The following is a 27,526-nucleotide window of genomic DNA, read 5'->3' as shown; positions in this document are numbered from 1 at the left end:
ATTATACATGTATACTGTATATGCAGGCTTCCTGTATTCTGTGTGTTAGCTGTTCACTGTATCTCATCTGCATCAAAGGAAATCTCCAAAGCTCAGATGACTACAGTGAATCTGAACCTGAATCTGACTGAGATTCTGAAATGAAACCAACTGAGGAGGCTCAAAATAGCCCCACAAGTAGCTCCAACAATACCAAAAGCAATCTAGACTTCTTCCACTGCCCGGATCGTTTTACCCACAGATAGGAAATGACCAAAACTTCCTTGTTGGGGAAAAACCCCTGTAGCGACCACACTAATGAACACAAAAGCAGAGCAAGCACACACACACACACACACACACACACACACACAAAATTATAATAATAATAACAAATATAAATTAAAAAAAAAATCACAAAATGCAAAGGTTGTTTGATGAGGAATATGAATTCTGGCCATCCCCTCTGGCCTTCACTGACCACAAGCATGTGGCCTGCAAGAAAGGTCCTGTCTTAACCAGCACTGAATAGGATGAAACGTTTGAAGCATACATCAGCTCACACAACATTTCTATTCCTGACAAAAATCACAGAGTTTCCATTCTATCATACTAGTATATTAAAGCCTCAATGATTCTACTTGATATTAAAAGTAATTCTCCCTATGATATCATGGCCTTAGCTTAGTTTGGAAGCATAAAGATGATGAAAAGAAGTGTTTTCTTTACAGTTTATGCAGACCTTACTTCTTGTCTCAAATTGGCTTTCTCCCTTGTTCAATCTCTGCGGTAAGTGAAAGAGTGCATGGAAACCCTACGGAAGCTTTGAAAACAGTTGGCAGTAACTTGACACTGAACTCTAAATTTCGTGAATACAGACTTCAATTTAAGGGTAATTCTGGGAATCCGTGATGTTTCTTTGTTGTTTTTGTTCCTTGATGTATATTTGATGGAAATTGCGTACTATTTATTGTTTGAAAGGGAATCGGCCTCGATAGGCTTCATACGGCCTTTACTGATCCCTCACGTGCTATGTTGATTGTATATTTTATTGTTCTGTTTGATTGTGAACGTGATGTTTTCTTTTTAGCATGTGAAACAAATTTGAATTTGAATTTGAAAATTTGAATTTGAATCAATTGAAGTTTCTCATATGTTTTTATTACAAAACATCCAAAAATCGATTTTTCTTTATTTGAGGGAGCAACTCTGCCACATTTAGTATTAATATACAGAAGAAACTTCCAAACTGGATTCTGTCCAACTACCTTTTGCATGTAACAATGGATACAACCATTATCCATTTGGTTTAGGTCCAGCAAAACCTACTGTACAGTACATTCCCCCCCAAAAGAAATTACAATCGGATTTTCCGCATTGATAACTTTCAAAATGATTGAACAATCTGAATGCTATTTAAGGGTATGAAACTATAACTTCTTACCTACATTTTGCAGAAAACCCCATTTGATTTGGTTAAGTGGTCACAGAGAAATGTGGATCGTTGTAAAACATGCCATGGGTGCATTCTTCGAAGTTTAGCACTTGGATGCTGTTAGCATTTTGTGAGGTGTGAGCACAACGGAGGAGGGAAGGAATTTCTAACATGCTCTACAAAGACCCCAATTTATCTGTGACCACTGAAGCAAATTGAATGGGTTTTTTTGCGAGATGTACGTAATAAGTTATAGTTTCACACCTTGAAATTGGATTTTTATTGATTCACAAGTACTTTTAATGTTACTATTGCAGAAAGTCTGATTGTAATTATTATCATTATTATTTTCTTTTCTTTCTTTCTTTTTTTTTTGGGGGGGGGGAACATTCGGTACTACAAACCACAGCTCTGGTGAAAACAAACAAACAAACAAACAAACAAACAAACAACAACGATATGGCAGTTGGATTTTCACTCACCCCTGCCCGGTGGTGCTGTCTTCAAGGCCTGCCTAGGGGCTGCCCACCGCCCTGGAGGCTCAATCTTGTTGGGGAGGCTGGGCATGGCCGGGCTGGTCTCGAAGAAGTGCTCAGAGTGACGCTGGAACCCCACGGGAGAGAGTGACTCGTCGAGGAGGTGGGGGTCACTGGTCCTGACCCCAGCTGATGGCGACAGCTGAGTGCGCTTTGAGATCTGAAACACATAGACAGCATGGGGTTAATTATATGGGTGACCTGTCATCAACAAGTACCTGACATACCCCCACTTAACACACTTTAATACTACATGATTGTTACAGTGTAGGTGTCTAACCCTTAAAACGAAACAAATGTTTCTTCATTTACTGAGTAACTAGTGACACATCAAAAATTCCATTTTCAACTTTTGAACACAGTAGTGATGATTCCCATAAATGTAGAGGGCAAGAGATTAGGAGAATAAATGAGTATATAATGTATACACTGCATAACTTTATCCTTACAATGAATGAACTCTGAAATGATCAATGTACAAGAATCTCAATGGGAGGTGAGGATGGACATGGCAGTAGAAGAATATGAAAGAAAATAATAAGGGGGGGGGGGGTATAGTTGTATATTAGTACCAGTATGTCATCTGTGTATCCCCCTTAATTCAACTGTTTTCATGATTCAGTTATTCCTTATAAGCCTAACGCAACAGCTTAGACAGGAATTCTAAGACCAGAGACAAGAAGAAAACCCTTTCTTTCAGATTTTAGTACTAATCTTAGAATCTATTTGTGCATTCCTCAAGTGAAGTACAAGTCTGCGTGACTCCTCCGACAGAATCCCGATAGCTCACAACTTAATAGCATTTTACCTGATTCTGCTGTGCAGCACTACGAGGGGGAGTCATCCGCCCATCCGTTAATGTTCTGTCAAGATCGCCATCGTCATCATCCTCATCATCGCTGTCATACTCAAAGCCATTTGTGATGCCACCAGGAATTATTGCTACATTGAATGTCAAAACACACAGAAATGATGACTACAGATTCCTTTGCTGTAAAACAGTTTAATTATAAGAAAACAATGTATCATAACATTAACTGTTTACTGTATTCTAAGGATTTATATGATATGCATACATACACATATATACAATGAGAAGTAGGAAGGAGTGGTAGATGCTGCTAGATTTCAGAAGATTTAATGAGCAAGCTTTCGGTCCATTAGTGGATCTTCATTGGGGCTGCTTTAACAGACAAAATAGATTAAATGACTCCTAACAGCATCACTCTGCTTATGGGATGTAGGGTTACTATGTATGTGGAATGCACTTGAAATCATGAACTTGAGTTGACTTTAAATGCTGTAAGGAGTTATTTAATTCATCTTGTCTGCTAGCGCAGCCCTGATGAAGGTCCACTAACGAACTGAAAGCTCAGCCATTAAACATGCTGCAATACAGCTCCGCGGCCTCTACCCTACCGCTCCTTCCTACTTCTCATTATATATGGCTCTCATGAAGAACCAACACGGCATCTGCACATGGTACATGCCCTTAATCTCACCATGTATACTCACACACATATATACGTATGTATTTGCATTAACACTCAAAATCAAGATACGATCTCTTTTCTCTCTCTTCCTGCATGACAGCGACTTGGAGTAGGGATTTGTTCAGGGTGTTTGTTTTGGGTTAGTTAGGTTAGTTATAGGTCTCACTGTCTTAGTTTTTTTTTTTCCACTTTTTATGTATATCAGTCAATCAATCATATATAATTTGTTGTATTACGTGTGGGGAGAATGCATTCCTCCCCATTTCCAGCATTTACGTATACTTACAATGTTTGGTAAACTTATCCTTTATTTTGTATTATGATGAAATTTATGTATTCAATTTCTGTAAAATATTTATATGTTTCTGTTGGAAATGGAAAATAAATGAATGAATGAATGAAATGAAAATGCTCGTAAAATAAAGGGAAAGAATGATTTATTTTGCTTTCGACGTATATCCAGGTATTAAATATATTATAATGCCATCAATATGAATTTTATCTGCAGAGGAAATGGGCATTGATTTTGTCCTTGGAAGCTGCTTATCAGATTAAATCACATCAGGATGGGATACATGGGGGGAAGGAAGTTGTAACACCTTTATGGGCTGGGCTACAGATGTGATAAGTGCCTTACTGCTGCAATACACAGCATTAAAGTGGTGGTACAATGTAACAAGAAAAACTGGCTTAAAACGACAAAAAGGCACACTATATTTTCTGGGAAAGCTTAGCCCTGTAGGAGTATGAAGTCATGTTTCAAGATATGAAAATTTCTCTAAAAAGTAGGAGACGGTACTTTGACTCCTCTTACTGAACGCCAAAACCCAATCCGAGGGCAACATTTGTGTCAGAGAAATTAGGATGTCATTCTAGCTGATCACTCTAGTTTCTGGGTTTTTGTGTCCACAAGACATGCAAAAATCTCAAGATTTGTATCCCGCTAACCTGTGCACATGTGAATCCTCTTTTTGTCACTGTCCTCACCAAGAGAATTCTAGACATCAAACTCAAGTCTAAGTGTACATAAACATTTATTGGACATTTTGGTGGCTCAACAGAGAAGAAAGGCATGTCAGAATTTACACCGACTATGCTCTGATTCAAAATGACAGCCAATGACATAGACAGCAGCACAGTAATCAATTTGTGATCCTTACACAACACAATGACCATTAATTTGACCATTTTGCGAAAAAAAAAATCTGAAAACAATGTCGTCATAAATAGGTTACGCCTGAATGCAAATGTTCTAGTCATCTTGTGTAGTTGATAAACTCGTACAAACTTTGTGCTGAATTATGACGAAAAGCTCTACTTGTAGTAAATGCTGTCTCCAGTTTGGTACTTGCTGGATATTTGCAAGAACATAAAGGGTCTGCTCCCTTTCAATACAATGCACTCCCATTATCACTGCCATTTACATTTCATTTCCTCTTTGAAATTGAGTTTTTTAAAAAGTAGTAACATTAATTATTCTTGCAAACCTCAATCTTGCCATCAAACTACAAAAACAAAGGTGTAATTCTATTAAAAGCAACACTTACCCTTGGTTGTGGCTGACCTGGATACATAGGTCTTACTGTTGGGGTTTAAATCCCTGGCCTGCCTCTGTGTTTGGGGGGATGTACCGGCATGCCACGCCTTCCTGACTGCTGCTGGGGAAGTTAACAGGGCTCCCCCTACATTGGATGGGTGTGACAAGGACAGAACTCACATGAAGGTTGGTGCGTTACACCAACTAGTTTTGGCAGCAGTCAGTGGTATTGGTGCTCTATGGTGTGAAGTGGCTCCTATCTTTAGATTTTGTGTTCTCACTTCATGATATTTGCAGGTTAACTACTGCTGTGTTTTACATACACTGCAGCTTACAATTCAACCTCATATATATAAGTCATGAAACTGAAATACTTTCATCAGTTAATCAAGTTAAACAATTGAACATCACAATGATAGGGGTTTCTTTCCCAGAAAGTGTTAGGAAAACTGTAAACAGCAGAATGATAGTAAATATGGCCTTTATTTCCTTTGTATACAGGAAATGCATGATGGAACAAATGCTCTCAGAAAAAGAATCAACTCTGAAATTCATTTACTAGGAAAAAAAGTCAGTGTATGCCTCTATGCTGTTAAAGGCAGCCGGTCGTCGCAGGCGATTCGCAGCTCAGTAGAAAAGCACGACAAGCTGCTCCTCCCGTTATTGTACCCCCGTACGTACCGAATGCCGAACACGACGCTACGCAGCGCACCAGCGAAAACCTGATGGGGCACGAGCGCCGTGCGAGCTGTCCACTGTAATTTCAACATGGACGCCCGAATACCTACCGAATGGGGCCAAATGGGTGCATGCACAAAACCGCACAACAGCCATGCGCATGAAAATCTCTCCCGGTCCGCGACACAACAAGTAGTGAGAGCTGTCGGGTGTACGTACGTACGTATCTGGCTCCAGTCTCTGTTTATATGCACTATGGTGCCAATTTCAGCAATCTAGGCAATAATATTTAAAATGTCTGAAAATATTATATAACAATATCATAAATTATTCATATATTACGTTGTTTAATATTTGGTATTTATAAATATGCTTTGATGAAGAAATATTAGAACTCTAAGCTTCATGTATAGCAAGTTGCAATGCATATGGCCATATGGCAGGTTGTTATGATCTCATCGTGCAATGTTGTCTGCTGCGTCAGCTGCATGTGTTATACGTACAGCTTACAGTACGTCGGGCCGGATCGTAACATAACAAAGTTGATAGAAAGTCGTCGGTACCGGTATGTCAGTATCAATATTGTGTGTGGTATGCGAGTACTGTTTGCAATAAAAAGTGCTGTACTGTTTCGGCTTAGCCTTGGCTTTGGTTTAGTAATGAAACCTCACAATGGAGATCAAACAGCCGTCCAACTCGAGGCAACGTATCTACTTGTTTGACGCTATCGACGAGTGGAGAACGCAGAGAGATGTGTTCTTAGCTGGAGGACAAGTAAGAGACCAGAGGGGGAGGCTTCAGCGTCAGCGTGCCGATGAAAATTTTGCTTTCCACTTGCAAAAGCAGCTGGAGTTGCATGAACAGTTTTGCAGGAATTTTTATTTAGAATGTGCAAATTCGTGTTACGACATGCACGGTGGAATTGTGTTGCCACGGCTTACGCCAATCAAGCAACCCCAGCTGGCCAAGTCAACAACTTCAAGGAATCCAGATCCAGATGATGTGTAAGTAGAAGTCTACACATGAATCAGTGATTGAAGAGGAATGACTTTTTCTAATCTAGTATCAGTAACTTTAGGGCATTTGCGTTTGATCGACAAGTAGGCCTATTTTTCTATGTATAATTCCGCGTTCTCATTTATGTCAAATTATGATAATGCCGTAATTGAAATGACATTTGCTGGGTCAGTTTAATGTCATTAGTCCCATTAAATGAGAAGTTTTTCATATCAATCATGTTATGCAAATTCCCCAAGAATATGATTTAGGATTTGCAAATAAATTTTAAAAAAATGAATAGATCTATCGCCAGCTCCATCATACATGTAGTCTAACCCAATAGATCTGGTAGAACTCTAACGTTTAAACAGGGGAACTAAAGGTTCAAAGATGATAGATCTAACAATAATAGATTCTAGTTTAGGCCCTACTTCGACTTGAAGGTATGTCGGTTGGTGCACGGCCCCCTTCTATCACGGCCACAGTTACACTGTGCAGTGCAACTGTGGCCGTTGGCCCTGCACGGGCACAGTCGCTTCCCCGTCCTGAATTTACACATGCCAGGGCAAGTATGGTTGGACCTACTACTAATCGACCGCCTAATGTTTATCTGCTTGATAAGAATATTTAACACTGAAATTCACGTAAAAAAACTTGACCTACGTGATTGAGAAAATCCAGCTCTATCAAATACCGTTGTTCCGTTTTCGATTCGAAGTTTCAGTGCACAAAATATCGCCGACGAACTTGCGTGGCCTCGTTTCAGCTCCCCGCGGTAAATCGCGTTAATAGGATCGACCGCTGTTTTTGCATTGACAATGCACGCAAACCGAGTTGTATTGAACACCGTGTTGTACGAAGCTTTTTAGAAGCCTTTTAGAAACTTCCATAGACATTACATTGTGCTGTCATTACGATTCGGTGAAAATATTCATTCGAAATTTTGTCCTTGATTAAAACCATTAATGAACAATGAATTATCGCGTTTTCCCACACCATCCTCATCTACATTCAAAGCCAATCCATTTTTATGTGCTTTGCGCGCAGAGAAGTGCGTACTAAGTGTTCAGTGCGCGAATCATACGCGGTCGGTTTCAATATGTTTCAATATGTGGTCGATATGTAGTAGGGCTACACAAGACACAGGGTCTCCGACCCAATCGTCCGCGTTCAGAATGGACAACTCGGCGGTAATATCCGCTACCCATGACGATGTGTCATCGTCCATGATGGCCACCCTACCTATAATAATCTGATCTGACAATTGCAGTGTAGTTAACGACTGACGATCGACGGTGCGACGAAGAGAAGGCGTACACTGTAGTCGTACAAGTATAGGCAGCTAGCTACTATAGCTCATGCGAACATTGCATCACACAGTACATACAGTATACCATACATTCAATTCACATTACACAAAACGTACTCCCCGCGCTCAGATCAATCATGCGAGCAAACGAGATACTATAGCGCGATACATTGCTTTAGGGATGTCTTGCGCACACACACATTTCGCTTCGTAGCAACTTCGGAAGCGAGTTTACGTGCTGCCGCCCGCGGCTGAAATATGTCCATGTATCCTCGCGACTGGGTGTCTTTAAAAGTGTGCTTTTAGAAAATTCTAAGCTCTAATTTTCATCACAAGATGACAGTAAATATGGCTAAAAACTCTGATACAATATATGAAGCTGGCAGGTCATTGCAGGAGCAGAAAAGGTGATTAGGACCCCGACATCCTGACTTCTGAACTCAGCTATAATTTCACAAGATGAAACACTGTTTCATACTCTAAAAACTGTTGTACCACTTTTGTAACATGCTACACACAAGAAAATTAAAAACTACAAATGTCTGTTCAAAAAAACTGATTACAGACGGACAGACGGATAGCCCGAAAACAATGCCTAAGCAACACTTTGCAGCACAGGCATAAAAAAGGTTTCTTTTACTTGAGCCTGTGAACAAAACTTTTTGAACCAACGTATTCACAGAAGTACTTTGAATGGCTGGCTGGACGAACAAGCGATGGATTATCAAAAATTTAATGCTCTGGCATACTTAGCCCGCAAAGTAAGCAAAAAAAACAAAAACAAAAAATCAGCTTATTGAAAGAAAAATGCTCAAATGCTCAAATGCACAGAGTGTTTAGTGAGATGATTTACTTCCATCCATGAAGTCAATGAGCTCACTTCTAATCCCTGCATGTAGGTAGGTCTTGGGGGAAGTGGGGCTTTTGCGCATGCTGGGCTTTCACCTCAGACTTCATTGCCATCTTACTTAAGGAATGACACAGTTGTCTAAAAATGAGTTGAAAACTTACTTGTTTCAAGATTTTTGTACTTTTCCTGTTTCTTTATTTTATTTTTATCCTTTCATCTTTGAGTGTGCCTTGAGCATTTCACTTAGTGGATTTGGCAAAATGTAAATTACAACTACTATCATTGTTCTGATTTGTTTTACCTCTGGCTGGGGTGGTCCTGTCCAAGTGATGTCTTGGTTTTGATGTCTCTGCCTTCAGCGTGGGCGTAGGGGGACGCCCCGTCCCATCACTACTCTCTATACCAGAACTCAGGGAGGATGACAAGCTCCGAGTAGACTCCTGAGTCGTGATGCTGCTGTTACTGCAAGTACAGAATCAATAAATAAGTGATGACAGTTCTCGACACAAGTACTGGCAATCACTCTTCACATGGTGATTATGCAACAAATAATGGCTGGGAAAATTTTAAATAGCAAACCGACAATAGATAAATGAATAAAGCATTACACAATTACCATTAACATGAAATTATGGAGCTAGATAAGAACTAAAGGTAGATATTTCATGACAAAGATACCCACAAACAGACACATTAGTAGTATGTGAGTATAAAATCAAAAGCTGCAATTGTCACAGCACATGTGAAGAAACAAAGGGAAAAACAACTTAAAAAAGCATTTTAAACTACTCTGTGATGCTTCATTTCATTACCTAAATTTAAGTGATGGCACTGTTTTCCTAAGACAGATCTACCAGTATATATTGTCATCATTCCAATGCAAGTTCAGAACCTAGTAACTATTGCTTGTGAGCAGTATTATGAGATGATGACCCAAACTTTACAATGAAATTCTTTTCTTTTTCTGTTTACTTTAAAAATAAAAACTTGTTATACTGTTTACATAAAACATGTCAACATTATCAACTGCGGTTAAGATTCAACAGCAGCTCCTTAGTGTGAAAACAGAAAAAAAAACCCAGATGTTGGCAAAATTTGAAAGCTGGTTTTAGAAGCTGTCCGTGCATCCGTTCCTATGTGTTTTGTAAGAGTACATTTTGAACAAATTATCCATTGCATCAACAGGCAATATGTATGTGTATCTCTCCCATGACAAAATCACAGTCACTAGTTGAAATAAATCGATAAGACTTCAACTGTTTGACTGCAGTTAATTGATAATTGCTAAAACACTACTTCCCCCCCCCCCCTCTGTCAATGGCTCAACAACTTATACAGATATGTACAGGGTGTTCATTACCTGTCATAAATATTATCATAGCACACTTTCTAGAAGTAGAAGTTTTGGATTTAAGCAGGATCTGGTATCAAAAGCACTTCAAAATACTTCTTCAAGATATATCAAACAGTGCTTGTCCAATCAAAGGACACATTGAAACTGAAACTGAAACCAGGTGCTCCTACATGTAGCACCAGAACAAATAAACAGGTCCCCCAACATCATCCAACAAATCCCATTCCATAAGAGACAGTGATGACATTTATTCAGTGTACAGACATTGCCAGCATAGTTATATATTTTGGCAGGCTCACTGTCATATCTAAAAGCATTATTCATAGAGATCAAGGATGCTTGAAAGTTGAGAAATCTTGGCACAGAATATGCCTGCCATACTCAATGACAAAGAAGTAATAGTTATATGGCTATACTGCAGGCCAATAATGAAGACAACTCAAGGTTAATTCTACTTTTGCTCAATTGTTTGTTTGTTTCTTTGTTGTTTGTTTTTTTGTCGGTATGTTTGATTTGTAAATCTATTTTTTGGCACATATGTCATTTATTATGATATGACAACCTTTGTTCACAGTGTATGTTCCAATTCTGCTACAAGAAAAACTAAAGTGCTATGAACTCTGCCTATCACTGTTGGTGCTGGATTCTAAACTTTAAAGAAAATTATCAGAACTGCATCTAATCAAACCTTTGACGCAAATAATAAGGGCAATCTCATAAAGTAACCCCTTCACTCCCGCCTCCCAAAAAGAGGGTCACAGGAATTAAAGTTCTTGTTTATCAAGCAACAAAGACATCGGATATGACCATGGAAAATACTAAACTTCAACCCCTTTGACTGTCTTTCTGACAAAGATATACATATGTATACTTAATGCATCATAATATACAAGTATGTGCAATCATCCTTCTGTTGACTAATGCTTGACGTTGAGCTTTTTCTTTGCAAACCAGATCTCAAGGATAAAACAGGAATAATAGATTCCTCACTGACGAAAGCTTTACATCATATACTAGCAAAGAAAACTATTTCTTTGAATTGCTCTTCCCCCTCACAAAAAAGCGCACGATCTCGCCAGTTTCCTTACTCCAAGTCACATCTACTGTATACGCCATATAATCTGCAAGTCTAAATTATCGCAAATCGGGAATTCCCGACGATTTCGCGAGTGGTTAAATTCGCCATCGTGGAGTACTTGTACTGAACGGAGAAATGTACACGCGTATGCCACATCTGCAGTGGGATCAGAGTCAATATTTTCACATGTCTTTAATTTTGCGAATAGCACCTGACTCGCGAAATTCGTGAAAATAAAAACCTCGCGAAATATTCAGCGTATACAGTAACTGATATTCCCTACAACTACACACTGTGATGTAGTTATAGGTTATACATGAACCGATGCTTCCATACAGCTACATCAAAAGACAGAACGAGACAAAAAAAAAAACACACAAAAAAAAATCATATTGATGCAAAGGACTCTTACCTATACTAAGTACTGCTCAAGTGTTATTCAAATGTCACATAGAATCTTGTCACGACCTTACAATTCATGTCACAAGCATAGCTGATTTTAGGAGAATGTCTTAATAGAATGCTTTATATAGTACACAATTGCAATATGAGTGGTTTGGACATTTGTATGTAAGCAAAAGCTAGTAGTCATGCATGAAACACACTCACATATGACTGGTAATCTGGTCCCATGCTCAGCATGCATGCAGAAAAGTGACCTTTAGACTTGCATTGTGGAATGTTTACCTGCTCCAGTCATAAAACATATGTTTTTTTTATTCTCAAAAAAAGTCTGCATCCTTTCAGCAATGCCATTGTGCAAATGCCACAGACCCACCCACATTCATGTCCATGGATGCATGTTGCCCAACTCACATTAAAGTGAGGCAGTCCTCACGAATTTGAAAAAAAATATGTTGTTGTTGGTACCTCCAATGAACTACTTTCACCAAAAACAAACTTTCAAATCACCAAATAAGCTCGTAAAGTTTGGTTGAAAAAGTGTGAATCTGCATGGTGAATATGCTAATGAGCAAGTCTTGGCAGAGAGTCGGACGTCACCGAGGCACAACTCTTCCCAGCCGTGTTCTGCTCGTTATGCGTACGCTCCCTAGTTACCCGGATGCATGAAGAAGTTGATGGCTACTAGTATTTGACATTGTTTTTACGTACTGTGCGTATGTGTGTGTGTGTGTATTGTGTATTGTATATCGTATTCTTTTTTTTTTTTAGTTAAAAAGAAATTGACCGGATTATTCATTCTATTTTTTTTCTCCTGTTTGATTTCTGCCTTAAAATGAATTGAATGATTATTCTTGTTTTCACAGAATATGTTTCATACATGCATGAATAGTCATGACAAAAGTTATGTATAACATATGTATTTTTTTGAAACTGTTATATTTTCAAAGGAAATGGAATTAATAAAAACATCACTAAAAACAAAACAAAAAAATATTCGCTCAGTACACGTGTGGACGGTACTACTAGATCTACGGTAGATATCCCGGTTTGCCCTTCGCGCGTTTCCAGTCTATCACGGCGCAGCTGCAGCCCTGTCGCCGCGCATGCAGTTAGCTGTTTATGTTCTAGTATAGTACGTACATAGAAACGACTCTACACATTTATTTACACTAGAGGGGCAACCGTCATCTGGTCTGGCTATCTTTCATCATGCTGATGTGTCAAGCAGTATTTCGCTCGAATCATAGAGAAAATTGCCCAGGAAAATCAGTTTTTCCATCCCAGACCCACAAAAGGATCGTGAAAGGTGCGCTGTATGGCTGAGAAATATCGATACAACGAAGCAAACATAAAAACTTAAAGCATTCTTGATATCATGTTGTAGGCATATGCGAGGACCATTTGAGAAGCATGTTTTGACATGGACAGGCAGGCTGTAGCCCTCGGTTATAAACCGAGAAAACTCCTGAAGCCAGATGCAATCCCGACCATATTTGCTCATATGAATGATAAAACAGAAACACCTCGAGCATCGATTTCGAAAAGAACGGAGGAAAGGAAGTGTAGAGAGGTAAGGAAAGTGGCTAGCTATGTTCCATTTACGGTGGAGCTGCAGCCGGGGTTAGATTGCAGTACAGTGCCACTGCCAGTGCCGACTGGACCTGCACGGCAAAGTGGAGCGAAATCATATTCCTGCAGCCCCGTTTTTACCCTGCCCGGTAGAAGTCATATTCGTTTGATATCTGAGTACTTACAGAAATATCGAGACGGAAACAATATTCTCTTTGAAGAATTCGAGTCTCTTATGCCCAGGTAATCTTCTGTTTGAACGTCAAACTCACTTACGACGGAGTATGATAAGAATGCGCGCGAGAGTGGTTTGTACGCAAAGTAGTATGCAACATGGACAGAAGCTCGAAAAGGACAGTGCCTATTTGATGGCATATTTGATTTTAAAATATTTATAAATTCACATTTACAATTTTATTCTACATTAATTATATATGTAAATAAGCTTGAAATATTTTGTTTAAAATAATAAAACCACATATTGTCACATTTTATGACAAATCAGATATGATCATTTTGAACACAAATTGGTTTTCTGAGGCACGGCTGTCAACTTGGCAAGTTGGGCATCACTGACGTTGCACCTTTTTGCAGGCTCTTACACAATCGCTTGCAGGAATTATTTTTCAAAAATCGCGTACAAGACAGTGTTTGATTTCCACGTGTATAAACTGGTGAAAGGTTATATTTTTTACTCTTCTTAATTATCAGTACAGTGAAAGTTCTCAGGACTGCCTCCCTTTAAGTAATGAAGAACACCCTTCAAAAGTACAGGAATACTCTCATAGACATGACAACATAAATCTATGCCTGGGAGCAAAATTAAGATCATTTTGTTTGAAGAATTCATATCATTTCAATTCTCCTTCCACATCAGCTGTCTAATAAAAAGCATTCATGGCTACATCTTTCCACATTTGACTTGAGCCAAGTGCAATCACATTTTTCGTTCTGCAATTTCTGTACAACTTTGCAGTGGTGTGAAAATAAATCTGGCGTTCAGGACTGACTATCAGTACTGTTTTCGTTAGTGAGACTGTTGGTGTTAAGTTTGATTGAAGGCAGTTGGTTGGGATATACATAATGTAACACCAGCACTCAGGCACTAGCTCTAAACTTGAAATCACCCCTTGCATGACAAGCATGTCATATATTCTTACCTTGACCTCCTATTCTGTGGGGCTGAAATCTGATTGCGGTTGTTGCCCTCTGGTGAGCTATGGTTACTGGGCTTGTAGAGGAGCTTCCTGACCAGTGGTGCTTTCTGTTCAGCTGGGACATCCTTCTCGGGTTTTTCTTTTTGTTCACTAGATATTGATGTGTGTTGTAGTGTGAAGAAACAAGACAATGAGAGAAATGAATATTTCATGACTGTAGCTAAACTACTTCAATGCAAAGTATATGTTCACAGAGAGTACATTTACAAGCACAGTGACATTCCATCACTGGAATGTTTCTAATCAAAGCAGCAACCCAGCAGCAAAAAATTGACCATATCCTATCTTCAAGAAGCTATAGCGGTTTTAATGTAGGTGAGTATCTAAATTTGGTTAAAGGACAAGTTCACCTTCATTAACATAAGGATTGAAAGAATGCAGCAATATTAGTAGAACACATCATTGAAAGTTTGAGGAAAATTGGACAATCGATGCAAAAGTTATGAATTTTTAAAACTTTTGTGTTGGAACCGCTGGATGAGGAGACTACTTAGGCTCGTGATGTCACATGAGCACAACAGTATAAAGAAAGTGTAAAGAAAATTCAACATATTTTCACTTTTTTCGCATAATAAAAGAGCACATGACTTGCCTCTTTCTAAAAGGAATGGGAATAATATTACCCATAACATATGTCAGTAACGAGTCATGGGAATGTGTACTTTTTTCAAAAGATGAAATTTTGTGAAATTCTCTTTATATTTTCCTTATATTGTTGTACGCATGTGACATCATACACTGCAGTAGTCTTCTCATCCAGCGGTGACTGCACAAAAACTTCAAAAATTCATAATTTTTGAACAGATTGTCCGTTTTTCCTAAAACTTTCTATGATGTGTTCTACTAATATTGCTACATTCTCTCAATCCTTATGTTAATGAAGGTGAACTTGTCCTTTAATTATCCGTGCCTCAAGACAGCAATCATTTTTCTCAGTAATAACTGCATGTCCATGTGTGTTTTTGTATGATATCAAATATACAAGTACAGGTATATCAAATATTTTCTTCACAAGTTGATAGGTATATTTATTCTGTAAATCAAATTACAGATATTATATGAATAAAGTAAATATTTGGGAATAACTTGTGAAAGCTGGTCTTTTCCTAACCTGGAATCTTGGAAATGTTGCTGTGAATTAGCTGAGTTACAAAATACATTCTGACCCTGATCAAACATCTGTAAACATTGAAGTGGTCATTCTTGCTAATCCCAACCCTAATCTTTACTCTAACCTTATCGCTAACCAGTATTAAGCCAAGGGTGGGGTGGGGGGGGGAATAATTGTTCTTGGTGGGTAACTGCCCTGATATGGCCATATCATAGTCTTGGTGTTCATACAATGAACAAAAAAAGGGGGAAGAAAAAAGGAGACCGTAAGTTTGATTCTAGTCCCATTAATACATCCTTGAAGAGAGTGATTGACCCACTCTGTTCCTCTTGTCCTTGTTTCAAATATGTGGGTACCTGGCAGTGCTTTGGTAACAACGGCAAAGCTCTCTTGAAGAGTTTGACTGGCACTAAAAAGTTTACCCTAGGTATATGTGATTGTGTTGGCACTATGAGAAATCATTCAGATTGACATAGGCTACACATATCATTTTCCAGATTTTGACTATCCTCATAAAACTCACTCTTTCTTCTCAGATCCTGATGTCCGACCGGACACTGAGCTGGACGCGCTCTGCTGACCGTTGCCCGTTTCCTCCCACAACTTGGCCTGCGCCGCTATAAGCTGGGCCAGATGCTCCCTGGAGAAGTGGGTGCCACGGGACCGTTTCTGGTATTCCTTGGCCCTCTCACGGAGCTCCATAACCTGGGGTGGGAGAAGGTATGGGGAAGGGCGGGGAGGTTCCAAGTGAATTGTTTTCTTTTTTCTACATAATATTATACATATCTACCTCTTTTCTCATCCAGTCGTCTGTTCCAATACTGCTTATTTATGATGAATGTGTGTTGCCAGAAGGGTTTGGTCTTGATTTCTAGACCATTTCAATGGGTTTTTATACTTTTGTTTGTTTGTTTGTTTGTTTGTTTGTTTGTTTGGTTGGTTTTTTTTTTTTTGGGGGGGGGGGGGTTGTTATTGTTTTTAATGACTGGAAACCGAGCCTTTGAGGCATGTGGGACTACCCTGTTTTTTGTTTTGTTTTTTGTGGGTTTTTTTTTCTCCTGGGGGAAGAAAGTTTGCCATTTTCAAATGGGAAAAGGCACACACACATATAACATGACTATTAGGCATCAGCAGGGAATGGTGATCAAACCAATAAACTGAAGCACCTGCTATTGCCTCTTGCCTTTAACCCATTGAGGACGAGTCCTAATTATACTTGGGCAAGTGTCTATGGGAAATGTGTGTTAGAAATCACTACCTGATAATTGCAATTTTTATATGTGACCCTGCACCACAAAACAAACAAAAAGTCGCCAGACATGGGTTTTTAGTTAAGGGCAGATTCTGCGAGAGCAGACTCTATGCTTTAAAATGATGTATAACTCAATTCAAATGGACTCTCATAACCTATCTAAATGTTGGAAAGAAAGCACACACTCTGGAAAAGTGTGAACTGAGAAAAGACTATGAGTGAGGCTCTGAAGTAAAAAGTCTATTCAAGCGCTTAATCTTTTCCAAGCCATGCTAGCTGTGCCACGAATGGGACAAAAAACAGGGTGTTAACCACTGGAGCAATAACAATGAAGGGATTATCAGACTAGGCTTAAATTAGACATACTTTATTAACACATTTTGTCCATGATCAATGACAACTTTCAAAGCAGTAGCATTATCCTGTCAAAAGTTATTTGAGTTGAAAGTGAAGAGTGTGTACAGGATTTTTAAGAAATGAAAAGTGAACTCTGTTAGAAACATCTGATCACACTGTTCTACAATAAAGTGTTTGAGAAAAACTGCTAAAAACGCAGTTTCCTGTTTGTTTTATGATCCCAAACTTTAACATAATGTAGAAGAAGACTTGCTCTTTCAGAAAATATGAAAAACTCAATATTGACTCGGTTGACCCATTTCACCTTCTTTGAGTCCTCACACAAATTCACTGCATGCGACTTTTTGTTCGTTTTGTGATGCACGGTCACATATACCATGCAAAAGAGACAGATAATTCACATGTATAATCTTGATTTGATGTATCAGAGACATATTTGTGTGATTTTATGGCTTCCCCCAGTTTATAACGTACACAAACTATTGATGTTCAACTCTGAAATCAATTTACCCATCAACATATTACGTTGATCGGTAAAGTAAAATAATCAAAGTACCCCGTTCTGAACGCGAGCAAAATGCCAGTGGCACAGTCAATGCCGCCTACAGAAAGTTTACTTGACACTCAAGTGCAGAAGTACTGACAACAAAACAAGTCTTCTCATGATCAATTTGATTAATTCACAATCAAGTGTCACATTGCTGTCTGATGTCTGGTATCTAAATGGTTAACTTGATGAAAAAGGAAAATCCAAACATTTGGCATCATTAAAATGTAGATTGTCAACTTTTAGCTCTTAGTTACTTGGCTAACGACACAATTAGTCCAGTGCCAAGTGATACAACGCTAGCCATGCACTCAAGGGAGAGGAAACTGATGCACTACATAAACATTGCAGAATTAAGATTTTCTTTTGAAGTCAACTACTTCTAAAAAGGACTATATCACATCATTCACTGGTAAAGAAATATAATGTCTCGATCAAGTAAAAACTCCTGGATTAATCTGAGTCAAGATCGAGTCACATAAATCTGAGTCAAGTTAATCAGATTCTAGTACTTGGATGAGTACTGTTTCTGAGCTTAGTGGATTCTAGTCTTTATCAAAGGCCCTCTCACTGCAGTAATTAGAAGGAAAGTGAGCAAGGGCTGTTACGTTAGACGAGTTAAGCCACCAAAGAGAGGTAAGCCCAAGAACCAATGGAGACTTGTTTGAATATTTGACTTACACATTTGAATTACTGGATTTCGCAACAAGTGTTTGGTGGTAAAAATTACAACCAATCAACAAAGCTCCATTTGAAGAGGCTTATGTATAATACTTTCTGCACTGATGGCAAATGTAACTGGGCAAATCTTACTTGCAATTTCATTGGTTTACCTGACTAAATGAATTATTTGGCAGAAGTAGTGTGCTATCTTAATCTTATTCCAGGCTTCTGAATGATTCTCATTTGCTGATCTCAAAAGGCCCTCATTTCAAAGTTCCACAACTTGTTATAATGTGCAGATCACCACTGACATATTTGATTAGGTGTGGTCAAAGGAAAGTACACATAAAACCTTGTAGAAAAGCTAAGAATATACCATGACTGTTCCTCACCTCTGCAAACCACGATGGTATGTCTCCAACAGACTTTGACCTCTGTAGCGGCTTGCCTGTATCCGATGCGTCATCCCTGGGCTGGACATGTGGGGGGTCCGCTCCTTTCCATACCCCGTTCTCGTAGCTGAACAGCTGTGGAGTCTTGAAGTTTGACTTGTATTCAGTCCTCCACTTCCTGCACATATTTAAAACATAGCCAGAACCCGTAAAAAGTTTGCCAATTCATCGATATTCTCATAAATACACACAGGATATATTCAGAGCAAGTTCACGACTTTTTTGAGGTTCTTGTACAGTTGTACACGGTACAAATATTGCAGCATTGGTCCTGGTAGTGCAAGTGTAAAAATGACTGGAACGTCAACAATGTAATGATGACATATGACATCTTATAGCTATGGTATCCCACGGAAATACAGCAATAATGTGCATGTGATGTACGGGTAGACATACATGGCAGAATCTGAAGTACACACCTCAATACTCACATCTGGTATATCACCATGGTAACAGAGTGGTTACCAATGGAACCAGAGAAGTTCCACGGCAGCTGATTTGAATCAATATTGATCATTTTGAGAAACAGTGCCCTACACACATGTAAGAGTGATTTTGTGATATATCTTCTTTTCTTAAAATCAATTTTTCACACCATTTTTGGAACCCTTTACACCTCTCAACTAATCCTGTCTGATACCCCTTTCCCGCTGCCCGTCTCGGTGAACCACCGAGAGGTTCCCCGGTGAATTCACCGGGGAACCTCTCGGTGAAAGTTCGAGTGCCGTCGTTTCACACTGCTCTCGGTGAAACTTTCCCCTAGACGGGTTTTCTGCTCGCAACGTGGGTGATCTTATGTACTTGAGTTTGTTGTGCATCTGCGATTTGGTTTTTTCGATCCCATGTTCAGCAAGTTTTCGGAGGAGGGACTCGTACGTGGCAGCGTCAGCCGACGTCCCGCTCAGTTCTTCGTTCACTGCTGCCTCGCTACGTACTCTCTCTTCGTCTTTGGTCCACACTCCAGCCGTTTGCAAAATTCCCTCAAATTTCAACAGCACAAAACGTCAACGGATTTCTCCTGCACACTGTAAACCCAGCACTTGACGAGAAAAGCACAAAATACGAAAAAATCAAGCAAGAGGCGGACTGTATCAGACTTTACTGAAAGAGTTAAGAGCTAGACACTAGAGGAAGACGAAAAGGGAGGACGCATCAAATCGATTAAGTACACTGTAAACCTATACACGTATCAGCTTTGTATATGTGTACACGGCGTGCTAATTAAACAATACAATCCACAGCACGATGCAAAACAACGACATACAGTATGTAGTGTCGAGTGTACTAGTATGTTTACAAACACGAATTACTAGTACCCTGTACGTGTGGATTTGGGAGGTCGAGTGCGCGCTAGCTAGCTGAAAACGTGTGCATGACCAGAAACAAAACATGACCTTTGACATAATCTGCATATTTTCCCCGGTGTTTCACCGAGACAACCTTTCACGCTGGGCGCTCTCGGTGAACCACCGGGTGATTTCCCGTTGAACTATCGGAGTTTACCCAGGACGCTTCTCGGGTAAAAATTGCCCAAAATTTCATCGGTGTTTCACCTAGGCTTCCCCTAGGTTCCAACCGAGTGACCTTTCACACTGCGGGGTTCCCCGGGTGCCCCCAGGTGCCCCCGGGGAAGATTTTCTTCAGCGGGAAAGGGGTATGAGAAACAATGCTGAGATGCAAGGAAATGATGCTGGTACGACATTCAGAGAGTGCTACTGACCTGGTCGTTGCATGTGGAAAGAATGGTCTTTGAGGATTCTGGGACTGTTTCAGGAGCCTTGGGTCATCATGGGATATGACAGACACCACACCAGCTGGGGGCATTCTGTCTGGGGTTATTCCTACTCTCTTACTTTTCTTATTATGCAATATAAAACAAAAACAAAAATAAACAAATAAAATGACCATGTTCTCATTTCTTGCACTACAAATCAAAAGTAGTCACCAATCTTGCTTACCTTTTAATATTACATGCAAATACATGTAAATCGAGAGATACTGCAAGATCATTTTCAATTCATTTTATCTATTTTGATAATGACAGCATGCTATTATGACTCGACATAAATCATACTCCCAAGTCAGTTAGATATCTAAACTTATTAAAAACGTGACAAGGGTACATAATGTCATGAATGATCAAGACACTACTCTGAAATCATTGCTGGTACATTTGAATACAAACAAGAATGTTACAAATCAAAGGGACTATTTGAAGTTTATGTCATTTTTATATGGTTAGGGTGCTGTCTACGACTATAAATGATTTTATCAGATTTACTGCCAAATGTCTGACTATTAAGGTCAATTGTCCTGCGATACTTCACAAAAATGGCTAGCATCGTGCTCTTGAATGAACAGTCAAAATGCATCACTCAGATTGCACCCTCTGATACTGATCTTTCTTCATTCATTCAGAATCCAATCTAATATTTCAATAATGTGCCTTATATCTATATGCAATTCAACTAATTAAAAAGTTTGATTGTAATCAATATTTCCATTGATTACAATCAACATGCATTCTGAATCTATGGACATAATAATCTGGGCTAAATCAAGAATTTCTGCACAAAGGTTTTGCATAAAAACTAAATTTCTGACTGAGCTGTTGACCTTTGATGTTGACTGATAAAAGGATAACTCCATCTTCTGGGAATAATTTTCCTGGTATCACATCACAATTTACTACGCATTTTTACACCACTGCTACACAAACTAACTTGTGTTAGTTTTCGTCCATAGAAGTGTACAGTATACCATTTGAAATATTGTTCATCAGCTGAAATTGCTAATCAAATTTGAGTAAGACAATTATTCCCTGATCTTACGTTATCTTGAATTCAAGTTTCTTAAAATCTGATTGACCATTTTGTTAAACTGATATAGAGATGTGGAGACAGATCAACTGACTGACAAACTCCAAACATACAGCTTTGGGCAGATTTGAGTGCAGAGACACGAAAGGACTGATGGCTCTGAAATTTGATATACCATGGGCTGTTACTGAGTCGTACATCACATACACACACCTTTGTTTTGACTCTGTATTTGGCCTTGATTTCCTGCTGGGCATTTTGCATCAGCTGGTCTTGGACAGATGAATGCCCCGGCTGCTGCTGCTGCTGCTGCTTGAACTGCCGCTGGTACTCGCTGTGCCGTGGAATCTTGTCAGGGACATAGGGAGCCAAGTTGGCATTGGAGTTATGAACCATCTGCCAAGATAAAAACAACAAATTTGATCTTACTGATGCCAGTTTTAAACATAATCTGACGACTGAAGAAATGCATAATCCCACCAGCCATCAGTTACTTTGTGTTCATAAAAGAATTCATGACACATTGAGATTAAGGCATGGTAACATTAAAGGTGTCTGTAACAAAACAATAGATATTCTGTGTTTACATACCCATTCTCAGCACATTCAATCTCTGCTCAGTACGCATCGAGCCTTTAAAGGTTCTAAAAGTTTTACTAGGTATTTTACCTTCATCTAACTTATGGTTCTGATTATTTTGTTTTAATGAATGGAAAAATCAATGCACAAAGATCTGCCTAATCATCTTCTTTAACCAATGAAGTTGTGATATAGCAGCCCTTTTGTTCTGAGCTGTTACGGTTACCGTTCTTCTTACAGTCTCTGCAGTATTAAAGAAACATTCACATGTAAACAAAATCATCTCACAGCATTTTGTTTTTGTTTTGCACTGTTCTGTTTTGCTTTTTTGAGCAAACATACATGAACTTGCAAACAAGCTCATGAAACTGTCTGTCTGTTAACACTTGATATAATGGGTAAAGTGGAATACTGTACGCCATTAATTATTTTGCTACATGTACATAATAAAGAACACAGGCATTTGCTCCTTGGCCTGAGACTAACCTGTTCGGCAGCCATGAGCGGGGATTCTTTGGCTGATGGCTGCTTCCATGCAAACTGCCTCTGGTACTCAGATGAGTACCTTGGTCCCCCTGGTCGGGCCCTTATGCCAGCCCTGTACTGCAGGGCCTCATCGGTCTTCAATCACACGAAAAGGAGAAAGACAAAGTTTTGGTAAATCTCACTTTCAAGACAAGAGAATTTTTATGACCACGTGAAAAAAAAAACACATTTACACATGTTTGTTTTTTAAGCCTCTACCCGAAGGGTTCTGGAGGCAAAGGGACAAATTCACAACGGTGGTTTAAATCTTGACCATGGTTTACGCAAAATGTCCTGCATAAATACCCATGACAGTGCGTGTACACCGACAGACATCCACTAACAAACATGTATTGACAGCGCATGTATAAGGTACGCCTATTTCATGCTTATTTTAGTCCATGGACTACAAATTGTAAATCTGAACCATCTTCGTGAATTTGAGCCACAATGTTTTGGGTTGTCTGTCTGTCTGTTAGTCCTTCCCAGATCTTGTTGCATTGAGAACCAATGTGAAAATTTCCACACTGTAAAATTATCCATTGTATGATTCTAGAAACATGTATGCAATTCTTTTCTTAATGCTGCTAGTGCATATGCTTGACTTGAGTCCTGATGTCAGGTAGCACTATATTAATCTTATAATAATACTTCTTATGCTAAAATGGAAAAAATACCCAGGAAATAAGCTATTGTGAGTAATACCACCTCTCTACCCCCCCCCCTAAAAAAATAATAATAAACGAGGAAAAGTAGAAATTACGCGGTGCGTAATATATGTCCCCGCCGGAAGTAGCATTCAGTAGCAAAATGTACAATATAGGTAAAAAGATGAAGGTCAAAGGTCAAAGAGGTCAAAGGTCAAAATTCTATGTAGAAGTTTTGAAGCCCTCACCTAGTGCCATCACATAAAGCAAACGGAATCGAAATCGGGTTAGAAATGGCGAGGGAGTAGCATTTGGTAGGAAAATGTACAATACAGGTCAAAAATCAAGGTCAAAGGTCAAAGAAGTCAAAGGTCAAAATTCTGTGTAGAAGTTTTGAAGCCCTCACCTATTGCCATCACATAAAGCAAACGGAATCAAAATCGGGTTACAAATGGCGAAGGAGTAGCATTTTGTAGGCAATGTACAATATAGGTCAAAAATCAAGGTCAAAGGTCAAAGAAGTCAAAGGTCAAAATTCTATGTAGAAGTTTTGAAGCCCTCAACTAGTGCCATCATATAAGGCAAACGGAATCAAAATCGGGTTAGAAATGGCGAAGGAGTAGCATTTTGAAGCAAAATGTACAATATAGGTCAAAGGTCAAGGTCAAAGGTCACAACTGAAATTCTGTATAAAAGTTTCAAAGCTCCCATGTAGTGCTATCATATAAAGCAAACAGAATCAAAATCGGGTTAGAAATGGCGAAGGAGTAGCATTTTGAACATTTTGATCACACACGGACGCACACACGGACACACGGACGGACGGACACACGGACGGACGGACGGACGGATGGACGGACACACGGACACACACACGTACGGAGCCCGTTTCATAGTCCCCTGCTCGAACTCGTTCGGCGGGGACAATAAAATTCAAAACATACAGATATCATTCTAATGGAATAACTTTGTCAATAAATCTAATGTGGCATCCTGTTGCAAACCCAAAGTAGAATAAGATTGTCCTGAAAGACACATGCCCTACATCACCTATTGTTGTTAATAAATTGAAATTGAAATCCAGCAGCATGAACAAATGGTGTTTGCCATTCAAAGAAAAAAAAAATCCCATTCACCTCTGGTGGTGCCTTGCCATTGGCTTTATGAGCATCGCCACCTGCCTTGCTAGGCCTTTCTGTCTTTGTAGTCACAGGGCCCTTGGCTGTTTTCACAGGCGTGGGCGGGTCCTTTCTCTTTGTGGCTGGAGGGGGCGGTGCCCTGGCATTACTGATGACGCGAGTTTTGGCTGCTATGGCATTATTCTTCTGGGTCTTCACTTCCTTCTCTGTGGCCTCTCTGAGCGGTTATGACAAAAATGAAACACGTAAAAAAATACCTAAAATGAAAGAAAATCTGTTGAACTCCACATGCTGTAGTCAGGACTCGTATGATATTGAAAGGACTTTCTGCCAATTCATGATTGTGTTACATCTAACTACAGTATGGTGTACACATGTGCAGTGAACCTTAAAGAAGTCAACCATTTAATCATAGACAAAAATTAACAGAAAAGCTATCAACTTAATCTAAAATGCACATGGTGCACACTGCACCTTATCACTATATCTATTTTGATCTAACACACATAAGCACTCACATAGAATGACACGCGTTGTACAAACAGCTACTAACATGTATAACCACCGACTCAGGTAAATTGTTTTTTCCCCTTAATTTTGTCTCCTTCCCCTCCTCCATTTAACGGAACCTACCACTATATCTTTGAGACACGTTCAACTAACAGCTATGAAACACTGTAGTAACAATCAAGTGTTTCTGCATGAAAGACTTGTTTACTTTAATGCCCCAAATCACTTAGGTATCCATGCATTACTGCATCAAATGATCAAATCAGTGGATATGTTCTTCCTTGGTATCAGACTATGCAGGCAATAGAGCTGGGATTGAAATTACCTTGAGCACCCAACCATACTATTTACACACCACAATTTCTGAGAGAGGGAGACACCTCAATTCACACATAATAAAGAAGCAGTACACAGAAAAAGAACAAAATAATTCTGAAATTTTATTTTTGTGCTTTTGAATGATCAATATTATTCATGTGTGGCTTAATCTAACCTGCTTTTCGTAGTGCCGCTATCTCGTTTCGAGACGCTGCTGTCTCTTTTCACGTAGGTTTTGGCAAGGGACGTCCCTGGTTTTCTGCTTGGCTTCCCAATATCATCGCTCTCAAGAGATGCATCAGATTCTATGGCTGCCATATACTGCTTTGTCGTATAGGTCATCTTGTTGTCAACGGGGATGGGCTTTCTGCGTCTCTGCAGGGCTGGCTCCCTGGTTATAGCATAGGACTCCGCTGAAAAGACATTTTAAAAAAAAAAAAATAAAGAAAGAAGACGATAAAAGACAAACGTCACTGAACTCTGCTCATCCTCTGGAAAAAAATGAAGTCAAACACTTAGGAAATCATGTCAAAATATGTTTGTCAAACCATGGACCTAATACACATGGACATTCATCGTATCGTTAATTAATTCATGCACCCGTACATCTCAAAAGCGCCACAAAGACATTTTTAGCATGCTTCACTGCTTTGATCCCATGATCGTCACCGCCAGCAAGCCGGGAAAAGAACAAGGCGAGGATTCGAGAAATCTAAAACTATATGCGCAGAAGAAAATAACTCACAAAAATCAAGTAAAGTGAATGTGCAGTTGTGTATGTTAGGAAATCATACCTCAAACAATCTAGCTTGGGAGAAGCAGGCGGTTTTTAAAAGAAAGCTAACATTTTGGCAGAATGATTGTCATTTTGTGATCTCAATATTTCACTTTTCCGCAGCTTATACCAGAGCAAAAAGGGACAGTAATGGTAGAGAACAGGTATATCTTGCCATTAGGCAAGGTCTAAATGCGGGTGCGAAAATGTGCGAATCAGCAATTACCAATCTTTTGACACAAAATTTGTCATGATCTCAGGTTTGCTGCACCTCATCATCTGTATTTATTTAAAGACGTTTCCGTCTGAAAAAGGCACATCAGCGAAACAAGACTGAAATGAGGAAAAATATTCTTTTGTTAGTGACGATACATGATCACACAATCGTTATTGTCCAGACACCTGAATTTACTCATTAAGATGCACATAATCAGGTGTCGGCGACGATCATCACATCAAAGAAAGACTGCAGTGAACAGTCCATGTATATTAGGTTCATGGTCAAACTTTCTTTTTCTTTCACAATCCTATGAACAGATATAGCATATTACACATCATGTACAGTGTAAGTGTGCCACTTCGAGCAAGGTAAAAGATTACTGAATGAGCAAAGCTTTGAGTTTTGTAACACTGAAGACAATATTTTGCTTTGATGTGTATGCTTGTTTCTTGCTATCTTCATCATTCAGCAGGTCAACACTTAGAAATTCAAATTTTTCCTGAACAACCTCAAAGTTAGAGTGTCCTAATAATACAACTATAAATCCATGAAAAGTTCACAAAAATTTGGCAAACTTTAATAGTAAGAAGATATAATAACAGTAAGGGTAATAATTATTTATTATCTTTATCATTGTGATAATATTAATAGTAGTACTAATAAAAATAAAATGTCTCCACAACTGCTATGACTATTCCTCTAATAGTTCAACCAATGACACTGCACATACAGGTGTTATGACAATGTTTAAGGTAGCATATATATGGACGATCAGTTACATTTCAATACCTGTACTTTGCATTTACATGTAACAACATCATTGTAACATGGTAATACGGATTCCTATCAAATGATTGGCTAGGAAGTGTCATGTGAACAGCCTTTAATTTTGCCTGATTTGCCAAATTTTTGCCAAATTTACTTTTCAACAGGGCGATACTAGCAAATTCATCTGTGCTCAGCTGCATTGCCTGTGCATCACAAACAAAACTTGTTTTGTACATGTACTTCAGTTAACTTGGAGCTTGGCAATGGCCTGGGAATCTTGTGAAAATGACTGCTGGGGGATTTGATCATATCACCTTTTCATAAAACAAATAATGCGCAATAGTACTTTGTCGGCCATTAGTACAATTATCCAATTAACTTTTAAGCAGTGATTAATTCTTATTA

At 39.1% G+C, this 27,526-nt stretch overlaps 1 protein-coding gene across 1 annotated transcript in view; it reads right to left on the bottom strand.

Annotated features, from left to right (window-relative positions):
* LOC140245731 (nuclear protein MDM1-like) overlaps nt 1-27,321 on the bottom strand; it is a 34,063-nt gene extending 6,742 nt beyond the window's left edge. The window contains exons 1-13 of the mRNA XM_072325264.1: nt 27,276-27,321; nt 25,534-25,771; nt 24,528-24,747; nt 22,706-22,840; nt 21,848-22,036; nt 20,542-20,678; nt 18,762-18,939; nt 16,074-16,255; nt 14,383-14,529; nt 9,118-9,278; nt 4,991-5,125; nt 2,759-2,892; nt 1,897-2,110 (exon numbers count right to left, since the gene is read on the bottom strand). Coding sequence (XP_072181365.1) covers nt 1,897-2,110; nt 2,759-2,892; nt 4,991-5,125; nt 9,118-9,278; nt 14,383-14,529; nt 16,074-16,255; nt 18,762-18,939; nt 20,542-20,678; nt 21,848-22,036; nt 22,706-22,840; nt 24,528-24,747; nt 25,534-25,771; nt 27,276-27,321 — 2,116 coding nt within the window. The remainder of the gene's footprint in view (nt 1-1,896; nt 2,111-2,758; nt 2,893-4,990; nt 5,126-9,117; nt 9,279-14,382; nt 14,530-16,073; nt 16,256-18,761; nt 18,940-20,541; nt 20,679-21,847; nt 22,037-22,705; nt 22,841-24,527; nt 24,748-25,533; nt 25,772-27,275) is intronic.
* Between the last annotated feature and the right edge of the window lie 205 nt (nt 27,322-27,526).

The sequence above is a fragment of the Diadema setosum genome, unplaced genomic scaffold (genome assembly GCF_964275005.1).
Source record: "Diadema setosum unplaced genomic scaffold, eeDiaSeto1 scaffold_25, whole genome shotgun sequence".
NCBI lineage: Eukaryota > Metazoa > Echinodermata > Echinoidea > Diadematoida > Diadematidae > Diadema > Diadema setosum.
Note: the sequence above shows the minus strand (reverse complement) of the source record. Positions and strands in the feature narration are given on the sequence as shown.